This window comes from Propithecus coquereli, unplaced genomic scaffold (assembly GCF_000956105.1).
Source record: "Propithecus coquereli isolate 6110/MARCELLA unplaced genomic scaffold, Pcoq_1.0 Scaffold215, whole genome shotgun sequence".
Lineage (NCBI taxonomy): Eukaryota > Metazoa > Chordata > Mammalia > Primates > Indriidae > Propithecus > Propithecus coquereli.
The window spans coordinates 525,499-544,880 of record NW_012146634.1 but is presented as its reverse complement, the minus strand read 5'-3'; the positions used below and the strand labels follow the sequence as shown (position 1 = coordinate 544,880).

The window sequence follows — 19,382 nt, the reverse complement described above, 5'->3', positions numbered from 1 at the left end:
CATTTTATAATTTTTACATTTAATTCTTTTTTGGAAAAATAAATGTTCGTTCTCACGTTATTTCATCAGCTTGAGTTTCCATTTTGTATTTAGCAAGGTCACACATAAGCCATTTATCACCTTATTTTTACCTGTAGAAATATTCTGATTTTTGGAATTAACATATATAAGCATTTTATATACATATTATCAGTAGAACCTTCATGTTATTTCAACTAGTTTAAATTTTTTATCAATTTGACTTTATAACATTTTGAATCTATGTTTTTGTGGGTATTTGAATTTAACACAATTTTTCTTTTTCTGTTGTATGTGTATGTGTATGTGTTATTCTTGCAGTATTTACTAGAGATGAAAAGTTTAATTTTGCCTCCAGAACACATTCTGAAACGAGGTGATAGTGAAGCAATTGCTTATGCTTTCTTTCATCTTCAGCACTGGAAGCGAATAGAAGGTGCTCTTAATCTGTTACAGTGTACATGGGAAGGCAGTAAGTATTCTTTTCCAAATATAGCACGAATTTCTCTATTCATTGCATTCATGGGCAGTCTTTTTTAATGAGATTGTCTGAGTTACCGTAAGGATTTGTTGTTCAGATTGGTTTCCAAGTGAACTCAGTGGCATTATATTTGCTTTATTGGTAGAAGAAATAATTAATGTATTTATATTGATGCCACATTTGGCTACAAAAAGCCAAATGAGAAACTGTTATGTATTATACCGTATATTCATTTAAGTTACATATTTGTAAGAAAAGAAAATGAAAAGTTAGCCCTTTGGCTTATAAATTTTTTAATTTGTGGTTGAGCTATTGTTTTTATATTTAAAAAACTGGTCTGGTTTTGTTTTGTTTTCAGGTGTGCACAACATGAAACTATTTTTCTCACAACTAAATAACTCTATTCTTTCTTTTATTGTAAAATATTTATAACATAAAATTTACCATTTTAATCATTTTTAAGTGTACGGTTCAGTGGCATCATGTACATTCAGTGTTGTGCAACCATCACCACCATCCATCTCCAGAACTCTTTCTTCATCCCAAAGTGAGATTCTGTACCCATTAAATATGTAATAATAACTCCCCAGTCCTTCTTCCCTCTAGCGCCTGGCAGCCACTATTCTACTTTCTGTCTCTATGAGTTAGACTACTCTAGGTACGTCATGTAAGTAGAATCATGCAATATTTGTTCTTTTGTGTCTGGTTTATTTCACTTAGCATAGTATCTTCAAGGTTCATCTATGTCGTAGGATATGTCAGAATTTTATTCCTTTTTAAGACTGAATAATATTAATATTTCATTGTATGTATGTACCACATTTGTTTATCTGTCAGTAAACATTTGCATTGTTTCCACCTTTTGGCTATTGTGAATAGTGCTGCTATGAACACTGGTATACAAATATCTGTTTGAGTTCCTGCTTTCAATTCTTTTGGGTATATATCCAGAAGTAGAATTGCTAGATCATAAAATTCTATGTTTAATTTTTTGAAGAACCATAATACTGTTTTCCACAGCAGCTATATCATTTTACATCCCAATCAGCAATGCACAAAAGTTCCAATATTTCCAGATCCTTGACAACACTTGTTATTTCTTTTTGGTAATACCCATCCTAATGGGTGTGAAGTGGAATCTCATTGTAGTTTTGTTTTGCATTTCCCTAATAATTAGTGATGTTGAACATCTTTTCATGTGTTTATTGGCTATTTTTATATCTTCTACGCAGAATAATTTGGACTGGTTTTAGCTAACTATCACATCTTTTATTTGTTACTTCTTATAACCACCAAAAAAATGAAGAAACTTCAGCCAGGTGCAGTAGCTTATTGCTGTAATCCCAGCACTTTGAGAGGCTGAGGCGGGAGGATCACATGAGCCCAGGAGTTTGAGGCTGCAGTGAGCTATGATGATGCCTACTGCCGTCTAGCCTGGTTGACAGAGCAAGCCCCAGTCTCAAAAAAAAAAAAAAAAAAAGAAAAGAAAAGAAAGAAAGTGAAGAAACATAATCAAAATATTTTCTCATTTGGATTTGTATAATAATTCTCTAGGAAAGTATACCACAGCTATTGATAAAAATTCAATGTTCATTCACTAAAATTGTTTAACCTCCTGTTCCCAAACTTTGCACTGTGGCACCTTGGGATGTTGTAGCAATTCACAAGAGTGGTGATGGTCATTTAAAAATGAAATAAGAAAATTATTTTTTCTCCAATTTATATGTATGTTTTGCAAATTGTTGCTAAATTATTAGAACAAACTTTTTAAGTTATGTGGACTCACTACTTAATAAGTGGAATTATTAGATATTTCTTTGAGCCTAGGGCATTATAAAAAATTTTTGAGACTCGAAGGGCTCCTTGTGTCTTTGAACCAAGAAAATTTGGGAACCTCTGCATTAACCATTTGCTAAGGGCCAGACACTGTCAATATAAAGATTAATAAAACTGGGATTAGGTACTCAAGGAGCCGAATGTCTTTGAGTAATTAGACTTTTGCTTTTCCTCCAGTAGTCTATAAGCTCCTCAAAACCAGGTACTCTACTTCATTCACTTTATATGTGTTTTTACTGCCTAGCATTCTTCTTGGCACATAGGAAGTTTTCAAGTCTGTGATTTATACTGTATTTCATAAATCTTGATAAATTATTTACTAGTGTTATCACTCATTTGCTTATGACTTTGGACAAATAAATACTTTTTATTGTGGCAAAATAAAATCTATATTTTGACAAAAGCTTATAGAGTCAACCACTAAAGGAAAAACAAAAACCTTATCACAATTTTGATGAGTATAGCAGGTCCTCAAATAATATTTCATTCAATGTCATTTTGTTACAATGTTGATGAAGAAAAATATTGATTCCCAGACAGGGCCACTGATGGTGTGGAGTTCACATGTTCTCTCCATGTCTTTGTGGGTTTTTTCTGGGTACTCCAATTTCTTCCCACATCCCAAAGATGTACACATTAGGTTAATTGGTATGTCCAAATTGTCCCAATATGAGTGATGTGGTGTGGGTGTAAGTCCACCCTGTGATGGAATGGCATCCTATCCAGGGTTGGCTTCTGCATTGAATCCTGAGCTGTTGGGATAGGCTCCAGCCACCCTCAACTCTGAACTGGAATAATTGGGTAAATAATTATCTTACTTGTTTTTATAATCTTTCTTAAATGTATATATAGCTCACATTTATTTCAATGTTTAATATTAGAAGTGCTTTGGTCTTTATTTACAAGTTTGGTGATTTTTTCTTGAGTAGAAATATGCCATAGGAACTTAACTCTTGTTTAGCCTATGGTAAATTGGTTTTATTGTATTAATATATTGTTTCACTTAAAGTCGCAGTTTTTAAGAACCTACTGATGATGTTAAGTGAGGACTTACTTAGCTAGTGGAATAGATCAATAGGATTTCTTCTTTAATAAATCTGCAAGAGTTGGTGATAATCTAGATCAGGGGTGGACAAACTTTTTCTGTAAAGTGTCAGATAGTATTTACTATTATTTAATTTTAGGCTTTGTGGGCCATATAGTCTTCATCACAACCATTCAATTCTTGTAGCACAAAAGCAGCCTTAGACAATATGTAAATGAATGGCATGGCGGTGTTCCAATAAAATTTTATTTACAAAAGCAGATAGTGGGCCCAATCTGGTCAAAGGGCCATACTTTGATAACCCCTGATCTAGATTAAGATCTGCCCATTGAAAACTTTGGTGAACCTCATATGTGAAGTTAGGAGCCATTGAGAACTCTTTTAGGTTGCCAACAGTAGTGGCCACAACAAGTATACGCATGGTAATTTTATGAATATTCCTGTAAGAAGTGGAATTCATACCTCTGGAGTTGTCAATAATGTTTGTAATGAGGAGACTGAAGCAAAGAAGGACCCAGCCCGTCTTATCATCCAGTGCTCCCTTTAATTTTACTCCAGCCAGACTAGACCATTCATTGTTATCTAAATAAATCTTATTCTTCCCCTTATTCATTCTTTTGGTTACTTTGTTTCTTCCATCTAAAATGTCTCTCTAAAAAAGAAAATAGAATACTATGGAAAATTTTATTAAAATATGTCTCCAAAATAGCTTTGGTTTGTGGTATAGGATGGTGAGATGGAATTAAATGTCAACATATGTATTTTTTTCTCAGCTTTTAGAATGATTCCATACCCATTAGAGAAAGGACATCTATTTTACCCTTATCCCAGCTGCACAGAGACTGCTGATAGAGAGCTGTTACCTAGTAAGTAAATATTTTAGCTTTCCTAAACGTAAAAGTAATTGTTAGATTATTTTCCATTTTTAAAGTGCCTTTGGTTGAAATTCAGGACACTGTTTAAATACTATTGTAGCCACTTCTGGGATGTAGTTGCATAATTCAATTCATTTCCAAATATTTACTGAGCAAAACCCAGCGCTAGATGCAATGAAGGACATCAAGATTAAAGATATTAAAAAGAGCACTTATCTTATAAACATTTAGAAAAGAAATAATACGAATCCTTCACAAACTTTTAGAAAATAAAGGAGGAGGAATACTCCCCAACTCATTTGATGACACCAGTATTACCCTGATATCAAAATCAGACAAAGATATTATAAGAAAGGAAAACTATAAAACAATAGCACTCATGAATATAAGCACAAACATCTTCAACAAAATCTTAAGCAAACTGAATCCAGCAACATATAAAAAGGATTATATACCATGACCACATGGGATTTCCCTCACAAATGCAAGGTTGGTTTAACATCTGAAACTGTAATCACCATGTTAATAGAATAAAGGACAATAGATGCAGAAAAAACATTTGACAAAATCCAGCTCCAATTCATGATTTAAAAAACACTCAAAAAACTACAAATAGAAGGGAACTTCCTCAACTTGATAAAACATCTATGAAAAAACCCACAGTTAACATCATACGTAATGATGAAAGACTGAATGCTTTCCACCTAAGGTCAGGAATAAGGCAAGGATGTCTGTCCTCACCACTTCTATTCAGCATTGTACTAGAGATTCTAACCACTGTAATCAAGCAAGAAATATAAATAAAAGGCATTCATATTAGAAAGGAAGAAGTAAAACTGCCTTTATTCACAGATGGCATGATCCTCTATGCAGGAAATTGTAAGAAATCCATAAAAATACTGCTAGAACTAATTAATGTATTGAACAAGGTTGTAGGTTATAACACTAATATACAAAAATTGTATATCTGTATACTAACAATGAACAATCTGAAAATGAAATTTATAAAAATATTCCAATCACAGTAGCATCAAAAAGAACAAACTATTTAGGAATAAATTTTAAAAAAGGAATGTAACACTTATACACTAAAAGCTACAAAATATTGCTGAGAGAAATTAAAGAAAATCTAAATAAATGGAGAGACATTTCATGTTGATGGATCAGAAGACTCAATATTATTTAGATGACAGTTCTCCCCAAATTGATCTATAGATTCAGTACAATCCCTGTCAAAATCTCAGAATGGACTTTGTAAAAAATGACAAGCTGATCCTAAACTTTGTACAGAAAGGTAAAGGACCCAGAATAGCCAAAACAATCTTTACAAAGAAGAACGAAGTTGGAGGGGCTACACTTCCCGATTTGAGAAAGAGCAGTCAAAGAGTTAGGAGGAGGACCAGAAAATATGTAGGGTTATGATTGCTGAGAATGTTTTAGTCTAGTTCCTGCCTTCAGGAAGCCAGACTTATCAAAAGAATAGTCTACACTTTGTTTCTCAGCTGCCTTATCATCCACTCTTTTTCTCTGTGAGCTGGTAAATTCCTGTTTTAATTTTTTTTTTAATGATTTAACTGAGAAGTAAGCCTGCTGCAGGTTGTAAACACTAGTACCATATTTCCTTATGTGATGTAAACTTGTGCCAGTTTTTACAATACTGAGCCATTAGAACTGACATCTAGGAAGGAAAGTTGCAGTTTTACAATCATCAAACTTAATGAGCTGAAAAGTTCAGATAGATAAAAATTTAGGAGGAGAGATTATAACAAGTTGAGTATGCTGGTATTTTTCTCCCAGGGTCTTTTATTTTCCTCCATCTGCTGAGATAAGTGATCGCTGCTTTCTCTGAACTCTCAAAGTGCTTTGTGTGCTTCTTAATCTCCCCTTTTAGACTGTAAACTCTTTGAAGGACAAGACTCTTTTTGTTGTCCCTGTATCTCTGTAATGTTTGCCATAAAAATTGATATTCAATAAATGTTCTTTGAGTTAGTAAAATTCATTTATTTACTCTTATAAACAAGTCTTGTACATTGTAAATACTCAACAGAAATGTGAAATATTAGTTCCCTTTTCCTCCTTACCTATTCTGAACTCCTAGGCTGCTTACAGGCTAATAGAAAGACTGACAGACAGACAATGTGTTAAGTGCTGGATGTATGGAATAGATTATAAGAAAGCTTGAGGTGGGAGGGTCTCTCTAGGAGGTCAAGAGTGATTCTCAATCTCCTGAGTTGGGTGCCTTGGGGAATGGTGATCTATCATATGGCAGGATGAGCAGGTTTGGGAATAGGGGTGAGAGAAGTAAATAAGTTCAAGCTTTGACTATGTTGCCTGTGTAACATCTCATCCATTTACAAGTATGTACATGTATATGTATATATATGTATATGTCTTTATATGTTTAAATATCTTATTATCTACTTAACACATGTACATAAAAGTCTTTATATTTTGCATCTCTAAATAATATAAAATGTGTGTGTAAGATGTATTTGTAAGTGATGTGTACATTATAAAGTGTATATATAATATATAAATAGTAAATGTAGGCATACTTTGGGTATAAATAATGGAGAGCCACTTCAAACATAAATGGGAATTTGTGGGAAGAACACTGGGTTATCAAAGAATTCAAAAGCAACAATTACAGTTGGACCTCATAAGGGACTGGAACCAGGAACTAGAAGGTCATTAGGATTTCCAGGAGTCAGTTATCTGTATATCTCTATCTCTGGATGCCTTTTTCAGTCTCACCTGTTCTCACTTTCTCCTTCCCCAGACTCCTCTTTTCTTTGTAATCTCTCATTTCTGCTTCTCTTAGTGTATCTGCTTCATTCTTATATCTTTCTCTTTGCAGGTTGGCTTTCCCTTCATAGACAGCCACATGGCCAAACTTGATGCCCCTGTGGCTAAGCGTTTACATGTCATCAGTTTAGGCAAACAGTACAGAATGAATAATATCTCAATCCTACTTCTAAAACTTCTGGGAGAGAGAATCAGATTTATCCAGGTGTTCCTTCCTTGTCCAATCACCTGTAGCCTAGAAACAGGATCATGTTGTATAAACAAATTTGTCAGGAGTCCTAATAACTCTCTGTACATCTCACAAAATAGACTTTGGAGTCATCATTTTCCACATAGCAAAAGAAGTCCTAGGCATAAATGAGATCACTAAGGGAAACTGTATAGAATGAGAAGTGAACTGAGGGTAGAACCAGGGGCCACAGAAATGTCAAAGGAATGGATGGCAGGAGAAGAGTCGAAGATTCAGTGAAGGAGTGATCAGAGAGAAAGGACAAGAACTAAAACTAGCTATCTGAGAAACTGAAAGGAGGAAGAAATTTTCAAGTGATGAGGAGAATCTAAGATATTAGGTAAGGTAATTACTGAGAAGAATCCATTGACTTTAGCACGTAGGAGGTCATTAATGAGAGAAATTTCATTTTCCTTTCTAGGGTAGTGATAGTAGCACTTGTTCTATTTATTTTTCTTTTTAACAGGAAAAAGGATATTTAAGGCAAAGGAATTGATCTTAAATTATGGAACATTAATAAGCCTAAAATAATATCCCTTCTTTGTAAAGTATTACAAAAGTTGTCTAAGGCCAACTTTTACACAGTAATATGAATAAAATCAGCATTATTATCATGTTGTCAGCCATAAGCTGTAAGACCAGACAGTTTGCTTTTTTGGCAAGCCTTTTTAAATTCTAACTCCACATAGGATGCAAACTCCACGAGGTAGGACAGGAGGGATATGCTGGGTGGGGGGGTTGTTTGATTATATTGTATGTTAGAGTATTTTTCTGTCTTTGACTATGGTAGAATGAATAAATTTTTAATAATGTGGAGTTTTAATACCCAAGAGTACTTCATGTTTTTTGTTTTTAATTTTCCTTCAACCTTGATATGACTTATGGCATTCTGGAATTTGCTTATGGACCTCATAAGTTTAGACTTGAACCATTCCCCTAGTTCACATAGCTATTTAGTTGTCTTTTATGCCTCCTGATAAATTTTTCTCTCCAAGCCAGTGATGAAATTTGAACTTGCGTTCCAAGGGAGTGTTTCTGTGCTATTCAGTCATCCATTATATTGATGTATTAGCCAAACATTGACTGACAAATGAATCTACAGAAAGCAATCCAAAGGTCTCTCCTACAGTATAAAAATCTCATATTTTAGGAAATTTTCTTGCAAAACCTATGCAGTTTTCTATCTTATAAAGTAGGAATCATACTATCTCTTAAGTTTATTGAAAAACATTAAATGAGCTAATATAAATTAAAGCACTTTAAACCATAAAATGATACATAGTTTAGTTACTATTATTAATTTTACTGACTTGTATGTGTTTCCTATCTTCTCAAATACCAGGGTTTAATTCTCTTGGTTTGAAGTTGGGGAGAAGTAGTTAGCCTCTCATGGCTGAAGGACAGACAGGGCAGAAAGGACTGCTGACTGGTTCTTTGGGTGCTGAAAGCACATTGTTCTCTACAGTTTCTAATGTTTATAAATTTAAAACATTCAGTTTTGGTGTACTTTTACTTTAATCATGGCTCAAAGCTCTGAAAATTTTCTACACTTTTAATGAGTTTCGTTTTTGGTATAAACTTTCTGAATATAAGACAAAAATATCATAGCTATTGAAAGTAGCTTAGGTGTAATCTTCTCTGTGAATCATTATGTTTAAAAAAGTGAAATTTATAGCTGACCTTGGTTCAGCACTGAATTAGTCATCCCTTACTAATGCAGGATATTACATCAGGAATTCCTGGGTTAGTATCCAGCCCTGAGCAGTCAACTTCCTGGCCTAATGAAGTCCCAGAATAGTTCTCAATTTAATAGACATTTACTGAGCACCTACTGTGTGTCAAGCACTATAATAGGCTCATCTCAGTATTGTTATTTAAGTATTTTTGAATTTCAAATAAAATACAAATACTTGGGTATAATTGACAATGAAATATCCAATCACTACAAAAATAATATCTGAGTAAATGTGTAAATGTGGTAAAATAAGACAAAGGACGTCATTTGTGGCCAGGACCTAGGGCTTTGGTTTTCTAGTTCAATTTTTACAGTGCTTGATGAAATGCCGCATATAGAACACATTCATAACTTAGTAAAATTATTAAATGATGATGGTTCTTGGAAATCGTCAATGACATGTTTGTCTCTTTATACAGTCTTTGAGCTCCCAAAGAATCAGAATTAATAGCAACTCACATTTATTAAGCTCTTACAGTGTTCATTATAACAACTCCATAGCAACTTCTAGAGGGTTTAGCAACTTATTCAAGATCACACAGCTAATAAGTGACAAAGCTCTTTTTCAAAACCACCTCAGCATGACTTTATAATCAATGTTCTTTCCCACGATGCCATCCTGTTCCCAGGCCCCAGCACAGTCATCTAGCTGTGTCGATATGCTGTTGATGCTGGAATAAATAATGGAGAACTTTCTTCTACCTTGCTTGGCCAGAGACTTCTTGTACTTTTTTGCTATTTTTTTTTTTTTAAGACAGGGTCTCCCTCTGTTGCCCAGGCTAGAGTACAGTGGCATCATCATAGCTCACTACAACCTCAAACTCCTGGGCTAAAAGCAATCCTCCTTAACTCAGCCTCCCAAGTAGCTGGGACTGCAGGTGTGCGCCACCACACCCAACTAATTTTTCTATATGTTGTAGAGGTGAAGTATCACTATGTTTCTCAGGCTGTCTTGTGCTTTTTTAAAAAAGAAAAAAAGAATTCCTTTTTAGTTTTTAAACATAGATTTCATTTGAAAATATTAAGACTGTTTTACACTGTATTCTGAAATAAAATTGATTCTTACCTTTTCTCCCTTGCAGCCTTTCATCATGTTTCTGTTTACCCAAAGAAGGAGCTTCCTTTTTTCATCCATTTCACAGCAGGACTGTGTTCTTCTACAGCAATGATAGCCCTTCTCACACACCAGTTTCCTGAAATCATGGGTATTTTTGCTAAAGCTGTAAGTACGATCTCAAGGACTTGTGTGGAGTATTTGTAAAACACATAAGAAACCATCTCTGATCTACTTGTGCTGACCCAGTTGAGAAGTAGAAGATATTTGTTATAGTAAATTACAGAAATTGATTTGTAAAGTTGCTGCCATAAATATGTCAAACATGTTTTTTGTGTGTGATTTGAGCTATACTTCTGTTGCTTAAAAGTTTAAAGAATACAATATAATATTATAACGATATAACTATAACATTATAAACTTGGTTCTTATAGATCACTTTGGGTGATAACCCAGCACTTGTTACTAGCTAAAGAATAATCTCTTTTTTACCATTAATGCATTGTCTCTGACATTAAAAAAAAATTTCCTATTTTGTAAACAAGCCTTTTGATTCCGTTTAAATGAAATCGTTAGTTCTAGGGATTTCTGAACTTTAAATTAAAGAACACAACTAGGATGGAAAATAAGTAGGTAAGATAGGACAGATGAAACATTGCCCTGGGTACAGAATGTGCCTATATGCACAAAGGTTCTCCCAGTTATTGTGTCTGTGTGTTCTTATTGACCTTCCCCAAACTTGGGTATAGAACATGTATAGACCGTTATTTTCATTTTTACGCTTTAGTTTTGAACTGCTTCCCAATTTTCTGACCAGGAAATACTTAAGGACTGATATTAGAACACGTATCCCATGACTATTTACTCTTCTACATAAACTTATTAAGTAATGTCACTGGCTCAAAATATAATTACCAAAGATAATTCCCTTTAAGTCTCTAAGCCTTTTTAAAACTGTATCCTTCTTGTACATCTTTGAATTTTTACCAACTAGTAAGAGTTAAAACACGAGAACAAACTGCTGACTCATTATTTTCCCAAATATAAACACTGAGAACCACAAAAAAACTAGTCTTAGTAATGATTTTCTGTATTTTTCTCTATATACCTCCATTCTAAATCCCTGTTTCCTCACAATTTCTTTTCCTGCCTTAAGAATAGTTTATTTTGTGCCTTAAAGATTAGTTTGGCTTTCTTCTGGCACCAGTGGTAAGAGCACTGGTTTTCCTTTTTCCCTGAAGGTCAACCATTTAATGTGTTAAGTTGCCACTGGCTGTAGGCCTAGGAGTCTGAGTTTGCACTTGATTCTGGGTCAAGCTTCAAGAAGAATTACTTTCCACTGTTGTTTAGGGAGTATAGATATTTGGGTTGGAGATTGACTATTCTATTTCCTTTCAGTGTAAAAAGGAAGCTTAATGATCAGACCCATAACTCTGTTGTTTGCAATGGTGCTGATAGTTGAGTGAGTGCCTCTCAAACTGAAATTACCTTACTGTGTAATCTGGCATGGAAAAAAAATGGAATAAAAAGGGAATTCCATCCATTTAACAGCTGGAAAAAAAATGTGCAACTGTGTATTTGAGATCACAGGCAAGCAATAGGAGAGATGATTCTTGGGTTTCTCTCAGGGCACTGGGGTGGGAAGGAGGTGTAATAGAGCAAGGAGGGAGATCTAGAATCTAGAATAGATATGTAGCAATTGTTAGTAGCATATTTCTATGGGGTACTGACTAAAATTAATGTGGAGTGTACTCACTGTATGCTCTATCCATCATCGTTAGTATACAGTGTCTGCTTTTACCTAAGAGGTCACTAATGGCACCAGAAGAGCCTTTAGGATTACATAGCGTAAGTTACTTAGCACTCCTTTAGCAGAGTCTGAGAATGAATAATTACATATTTGAAAGTGAAAGCTTCCTTTTTAGACCAAAAGTGTTGATATACTGTGATTTTAGCTGATGAACAATAAACCAGCATTTATTCACTATCTTTTGGTATTTGTAGAGTTGTGGTACATAGTGTCAAAAATATGCCTGACAGTGAATTTTGATAGCCCCATTTTATCCCTGTAGCCTTTATAAGTACATTTAAAAGTTTTTTTAACTAAGTTATTTACTGAAAGTATTTGCAAATCAATAGTTGTTCTGCAGTTCCAAGAGCAGCTTCCATTTAACAGTTAATGGAAAATGATTACAATGTAAGGGGGTGTCCAGCTTATGAACACAACATATAAATGCCTTGTCAGACAAACAGCAAGGGAACCAGAGGCTCAAATTCGCCCTCGTAAAGTGTGCTATATGAATTAGGAACACTCACCGTCATCCAGGAACTTATTCAAAAGGCAGCACTTCAGGCACCACTCCAGACTTCCTGAATCAGAATCTGCATTTTAACAAGATCCCCAAGTGATCCTATGTGCACATTTAAAAGCTGAGATGCCCTGCTCTACTCTACCCCCGATATGAGGAATTTGGAACACCTGGATAGTGCCTCCTTGTCAAGGTGAAGAAGGGGCAGCATTGCAGAGTGTTGGAGGATAAACTCTGGAGGCAGACTGCTTTGCTTTGAATTCTGGCCCTGAAACTTACTGGCCGTACAACCTCAGTAAGTTACTTAACCTTTTCTACCATTAATTGTAAAATGACACTAGTACTACCTCTCATAGGCTTTGGTGAAGATTAAGTGAGTTTGAAATATATCATGTTCAGGACCATGTCTGCACACAGTAAAAAGTAGGTAAGTGCTGGCTGTTTTTGCCTCCTTCACTGTCATCATGATCATCACCAAAGTGCAACAATAGTGGGAAACCCTACCCTCTTCTTGTTTTGAGGAAATATGTCCTACAGTAAGCTCAAAGTGCATTTTTCCATAGAAACTGTAGTATAAGTGGTGGCTGAGCATCATTTAAAAAATACTAATTAGTATTATACTTCTGGTACCTTATGCTTATGTGAAAGTGGAGATAGGTATGTTTCACGCTCCAGGCACTTCAGTTCTGGTAGAACAGAACCTGTTCTGTTTGGTTAGCTGCAAACTGCCTATGTTAGGATTTTCAATAAAGTCAGCTATTTGGTGGCTAAAGTAGAAATTGATGTAGAATCTTTGAAACATACCCATTATTTAGGAAGGAAAAGTAATTTAAGAAAATTTCCTAAATTTCTTCATTGTTACTATTTTCTCTTCCTTATCTAATCTTTTTGTGTTAGCTCACATGCTAGAGCAAATTCAATTTGGATTTCTTAAAACGTATTTGTTATAAAAGTTGCTTTTTTGTGAAGCCAAGCACTGGGGATTGATTTTTAATAATTCTCACCATACATCAGATTTACATAAATAAAAGGGAATGAACTAGAATGGCTAGTTTTTAGTGCCTCTTCTTTTGCATGGTGTAAGGCTATGTGCAATAAGACTTCATTTTCAGCAACTTAGGAATTTTCCCCCTTGATTTTTCTCCTAGCTGAGATGAAAACTGAATCTGACATTAGACATAGAGCAATGAAAAAAAGTTGCATAAATCCCTGGAGATGTGGAATGTGCTGATATCAGAGCTGATATTCTCCAAGGCCAGAATTCCTGAAAAAGGAAAAATTGCTTTTAAGTGGTAGGTCATTTTCTCACCTGCTTTGAAGCCTGCTGGGTTAAATATGAGAGTTCAAAGTGAGGGTAGCCAGCAAACCAACTGAACTGGAATCCGATTCTGCTTATCTGAAAGGAGCTTCTTTATTTAAGAGCAGAACTGCCCTCTCCTTAGAGAACCAATCTTCATCTACTCTGGCCCCTTTCATTTCTTTCTTGCAAGAAAAGCTTTCTTCTTAGTAAGGCTTGGGAGGGTGTTATCATAACAGTGAAAAGACTTAAAGATGGTCTTTGGGGATTTCACTAACTTACTGATGAATTCAGGCTTGTGGCAAGGGACTTTAGTGCTTTGAATTCAGAAGTGTGTTTGAATATAAAAGTCCCTGTTTGAGTTTTAACTAAACAGGGAAGCCTTTGCAATGTTGATAGGAAAGAAGTGTTAATTATAGGTAAAGACAGAATCAAAAAGATTCCGAAATAAATTGTCTGTTTTACTAGGGCAAAACTTTGTTGAAATCTGTTTCACTGAACGCATATTGTAGCTGTGCTTGGGTGGGAATGGGCCCTGTTTTCACATACTTCTACTAATCTTAATGTGGGAAAGTGTGGTTGGACATGCCAGTGATGAATTTCTGAGCAACTCATAATTGGCTGGCTCCACTGTAACTAGGGCCTTACAGTCTGCTTGATTAATTCTTTAAGAACTACATTAGCCAAGTTGCATGATTTCCAAAGATATAGAAGGTCAGATGTTACACTAACAAAGGACCTCTCTACAGAATGTCTCACTGGGGTTTCTTCAGCCCCTTCCCAAAAATAATTAAAATTTTTCTTCCCAAATTGCATTTTTAAAAATGATAAGCAGATATAAATGCCAAGTGTCTTTTACTGAATAGTGAGCAAAACTTTTGGGAAGATTTGTTCACTATTCTCATTTTTTCTAGGGCAAAGATCATCTTCAGAACTAGGAGAGTTAATAAACAATTATAACTATATATTAACACATACTAATAGAAAATATATGATTATTTTCAAAGGTTCTTAGCTTTCCATTGTCATAACCAGTGATATGTAAATTGTTCATGGGTGAAAGACCTTTTTTTCTATTCTCCATCTCACTTCATTAATGCTAAAACCCTACAATAGTTGTATACCTCTTTATTACATACATAGGGCCACATTCAGAAATTAAACTGACATTTAAATACATTTCTTCACTTTGTTTAAAAATGGATTATTTTTCAAAGCCAAGAGACTTCTTTAGTTCATAAGAACTGATATAGTTTTAAAAACTTTTGAATTGTAACTAAACTTATATTTCTGTAAAATATTCTGTAACTGTGCTATTTCCATAATAATGCACATCTGAGGCATTTCCCGGAAACAAAACAGATAATAAAATGAGCTTATTATGTGACAGGTCAAAATTTTTATATGTTTACATTTTTGTTCCATTGTTGGTGCCCCTAAAGTCTCTTTTATACACACAAACACACACACACACACACACACACACACACACACACACACTCACACTCTCTCTCTCTGTCTCTTTCTGTCTCTCTGTCTCTCTCAATGGTGAGAAACTAACCTAAACTCTTTTTTTTTTGTTTTTAGACAGAGTCTCACTGTGTTGCCTGGGCTAGAATGCCGTGGCATCATCTTAGCTCACAGCAACCTCAAACTCCTGGGCTCAAGCGATCCTCCTGCCTCAGCCTCCCGAGTAGCTGGGACTACAGGCATGTGCCACCATGCCTGGCCAGTTTTTTTCTATATATTTTTAGTTGTCCGATTAATTTCTTTCTATTTTTAGTAGAGACGGGGTCTCGCTCTTGCTCAGGCTGGTTTTGAACTCCCGAGCTCAAACAATCCGCCCGCCTCGGCCTCCCAGAGAGCTAGGATTACAGGCGTGAGCCACCACGCCCGGCCCCTAAAATCTTTATTTGGGCAGTCTGGCATATCCAATTTTGATTTTCTTTATTAACTGGGATATTTGTGTCAAGAGAAAAGATGTTCTCTACTTCCTATAACGTTATTTTTCATGCTTCATCCTCATTGTTCTCCTTCAAAAAGAACCAGACTGAGAAATTTGTGAAATTGCTAATATTCTTCTTTATCTAAATTCTCTAAGTACTAACTAAACTCTTATTTTCAAAGGGTGGGGGAAAGAATGAAAGTTAGGACAATGTACTTTTTAATGCATGTCTCTATCCTTTCCTCAGGGTTAAATTCAGTTTTAAAGTTTGTAAAGCACCCTTTTTCCTATTAACAGGTGCCTGTCAAGTATCAAATTCACCAAAGCTCTCCCTGAAATTGTTTGGCAGTATATTTAATCATCTTTTCCCCCTCAAAGTGAAAGTCTTAGTGCTAAAGTTTAGGACATCCTGTCACTAACTGCTACTAATATATTTATTGCTTAAGTCATTAGCACTTGAGGCACATGGACTGCTTAGCAGTTTTTAGAAGAGCTGTGGTTAGATATTGATATAAATCACTCATTCTAAACTCATTACACTAGTGATATTAGAATTCACATTAGGAAACATACTGCTCTTTGTTTTAGAAAACATCTTTGTCTTTTGCAGACCTAGCATAGTCCTCCAAATGCAGACAATAATGGGATACAGAAGACAATTATAATCTTAAGAAACAGTTTTTAGCTTTTTTCTTGAGTTTTGCTCCCTTCCCCTAGCAATCAAATTTCTAATGCTCAAAAGAATTAAATTAGTAAGACTACTTAATATTATTACAATTCTAAACAAGAATAACTTGGACTTCGGTTAGTTCTTATCTTTTTTTTAAGAGTTTATACTTATATTCTCATTTATTCTTACTGGAGCCATTGGAAGACAGATTGTAATCTTCTAACATCATAAATGGGAAATTTGGGAGTTTTCAAAGTTAAATGATGTGCCTAAAATTACACAATAGATAAGATATATTGTTACTTTTAGCCATGATATATATTTTTGGTTTCAATAATGTATCACATCACAACTTATACCAAGATGAGTACAAAAGAATAAATTTCAAACCAGATATAGTAATGCTGAGGAATACAGAATGAAGAGTTGTGATAGTCCAGTGGCTTGCTAGAGAAGTCTTCCTATAAGAGTTGGAATTTGGAGAAGAGTTTTAAAGAGGCTGATGTGGATTGTCAGAAAAAGAGAAAGGGTAAGTAGGTTGGAGAAATGCTTACTGAAAGGCAAGGATATTAGTAGGCAAATAAGCTGCCGGGAGAACTCTTCACAGTGTAAGTCTATTTGATGAATTCTGAGGCTTTCCAATAAAGAATGCACATTTGCTTTTCTGTCTTTCAAACTGGTTCCTTCCAATTTCATTCCTCTTCTTGCTAGTTAGCTACTTAAGAATGAATGCTGTTTGGTCCTTTACATCACATACATTACTGTATAAAAGACTTTAGCCTTTTTAACTGCCTAAAATGTACAGCAATACTAAAGAAATGTTAGGCCCCGGCCGGGCGCGGTGGTTCACGCCTGTAATCCTAGCTCTCTGGGAGGCTGAGGCGGGTGGATTGTTTGAGCTCGGGAGTTCAAAATCAGCCTGAGCAAGAGCGAGACCCCGTCTCTACTAAAATTAGAAAGAAATTAATTGGACAACTAAAAATACATAGAAAAAATTAGCCAGGCATGGTGGCGCATGCCTGTAGTCCTAGCTACTCGGGAGGCTGAGGCAGGAGGATCGCTTGAGCCCAGGAGTTTGAGGTTGCTGTGAGCTAGGATGATGCCACGGCACTCTAGCCCAGGCAACACGCCTTGGCTTTCCAAAAAAAAAAAAAAAAAAAAAGAAACGTTAGGCCCTGGTTTGTAATAATTCAGGGGGAATTTGATTGATTCTCAGAAATTGTACCCTCCTGAAAAAGTTTTAATATAAAGTGTAAATGTACATCTTATGTTTCAACATCAGTCTTCTTTCAAAATCAAAAGGCAAGTTCATGAAGGATTATGGGGCAAAGTTAAATTGAACATAATAAACTTTTGGTCTAAAATATAACTTGTGGGATTTTTTATTTTTGCTAAAGTGGGAATTTTAGGTAGCAGATATATTTCTAGTCGTTGTATCAATAGGTAGGAAACTTGGGTATGTACCTTAATGCTAATGAGGCCTCAATAAAAAATTGGATTTTAATGGTATTCTATCTGAATTTGAGGAGAAAATTATCTTTGTTCTGTAATAACATTAAGATTGCCTTAGGTCCATCTTGACAGTAGCCAACTTCAAGAAAAGAAATTATTTGTGCTGCAGGTGGTGCTCAACAAAATTAAAAGAACTGATATTCAGAGAATTCAGACCACATAATCACCTTCTGACCTGATCCTGTAATTTCAAGCATTTTGGAAATAAAACATGTATGTACTGTTCAAAGTGTAGAAAAGGACTATATTTCCAGTAAGTATCCTTGCATATGACCAGCATATGATGTACAGAAAAAGAAGCAGTTTGGGAGACAACTTAAGAAGGAAGCATATTCTCACACCCTGTTAGGAGCATGCCAGCTCTTGTCCTCATCTGTTCAATATGCTGGAGTTTCAGTTTCTTTCTGGAGCCAGAGTTCAAGCTTTTACTCCCAGGTAGCAGCAGCTTTACAATTAAATTTTAATCCCTCAGCGTTGTTAGACTCCTATCTGCAGTACAGCCACAGCTGTTCTTGGCAGGCAAATACATTGCTGTTTTTCCTTCGGTCACAGTGAGATAGAAAAATGTTCCCTGGCTGGGGTGTGGATGAAGGCACTTAACTAATCTTATACATAATTCATCCTTGGTTGCTGGGGTACTCAAAAGTTGAAATTTTTGCCCTCTGATAAAATTCAGCTGGATTTTTAATTTACTTGACTTTGATCCTTTTGGGGGTTTACCCAGTACGGTACTGGGAGCCCAGGGATTCTAATTCAGCTAAGCCCTGGCCGTGAAGACTGTTATTATTAATTTGCTCTTGATGAATTTTAGCTAGTGTAATACCACCTTTAAAAAACAAAACAAAACAAAAACTGCACTAGAATGTGCAGTTCAGAGAGTCCTGGATACCCCGAAAAGAGTCTTCTTTCAATATTGGATTATTGGATGAAAGCACTCCAGTAAGGCTTAATTTGTTCTCAAACTTCAGGTTTTTTAACTGCCTTAGCATTTTTAAATATGGTAATAATTGTTCTATAACATGCTATAATATGGTAATGCTTGTTCTATAACATATACTAAGTCTTTGAGTTTTGAATTCATTGGGTACCTTTATGAAGTATAAAATACAGTCCCTGTTCACAAGTAGCTCATAGTCTAGTGGTAGAGAGTTTGAGATGGGCAAGAAGATATACTAGTATAATGTAGAGGCTACCACCACAATAGGTTAGTTCACCCTCAAATATTTGACTGGAAGTGAATGACTTATTTTCACATGCCTTCCATAAGATATAGTGATCCAAAAAGTCAATCTAAGGCAAGGCGCAGTGGCTCACGCCTATAATCCTAGCACTTTGGGAGGCCGAAGTGGGAGGATCTGTTGAGCCCAGGAGTTCAAGACTAGTCTGGGCAATAGTGAGACCCTGTCTCTACAAAAAATAAGAAAAATTAGCCAGGCATGACAGTGCATACCTGTAGACCCAGCTACTTGGGAGGCTGAGGCAGGAGGATTGCATGAGCCCAGGAGTCTGAGGTTGCAGTGAGTTATGATGATGCCACTGCACTCTAGTCCTGGGCAAAAGAGACTCTGGCT

General features: G+C 35.4%; 1 protein-coding gene across 1 annotated transcript in view; it reads left to right on the top strand.

Moving 5' to 3' along the window:
• Positions 1-19,382, top strand: part of ST7L (suppression of tumorigenicity 7 like) — a 97,019-nt gene that overhangs the window by 70,940 nt on the left and 6,697 nt on the right. Inside the window, exons 6-8 of the mRNA XM_012644620.1 lie at positions 340-490; positions 4,154-4,246; positions 10,107-10,246. Coding sequence (XP_012500074.1) covers positions 340-490; positions 4,154-4,246; positions 10,107-10,246 — 384 coding nt within the window. The remainder of the gene's footprint in view (positions 1-339; positions 491-4,153; positions 4,247-10,106; positions 10,247-19,382) is intronic.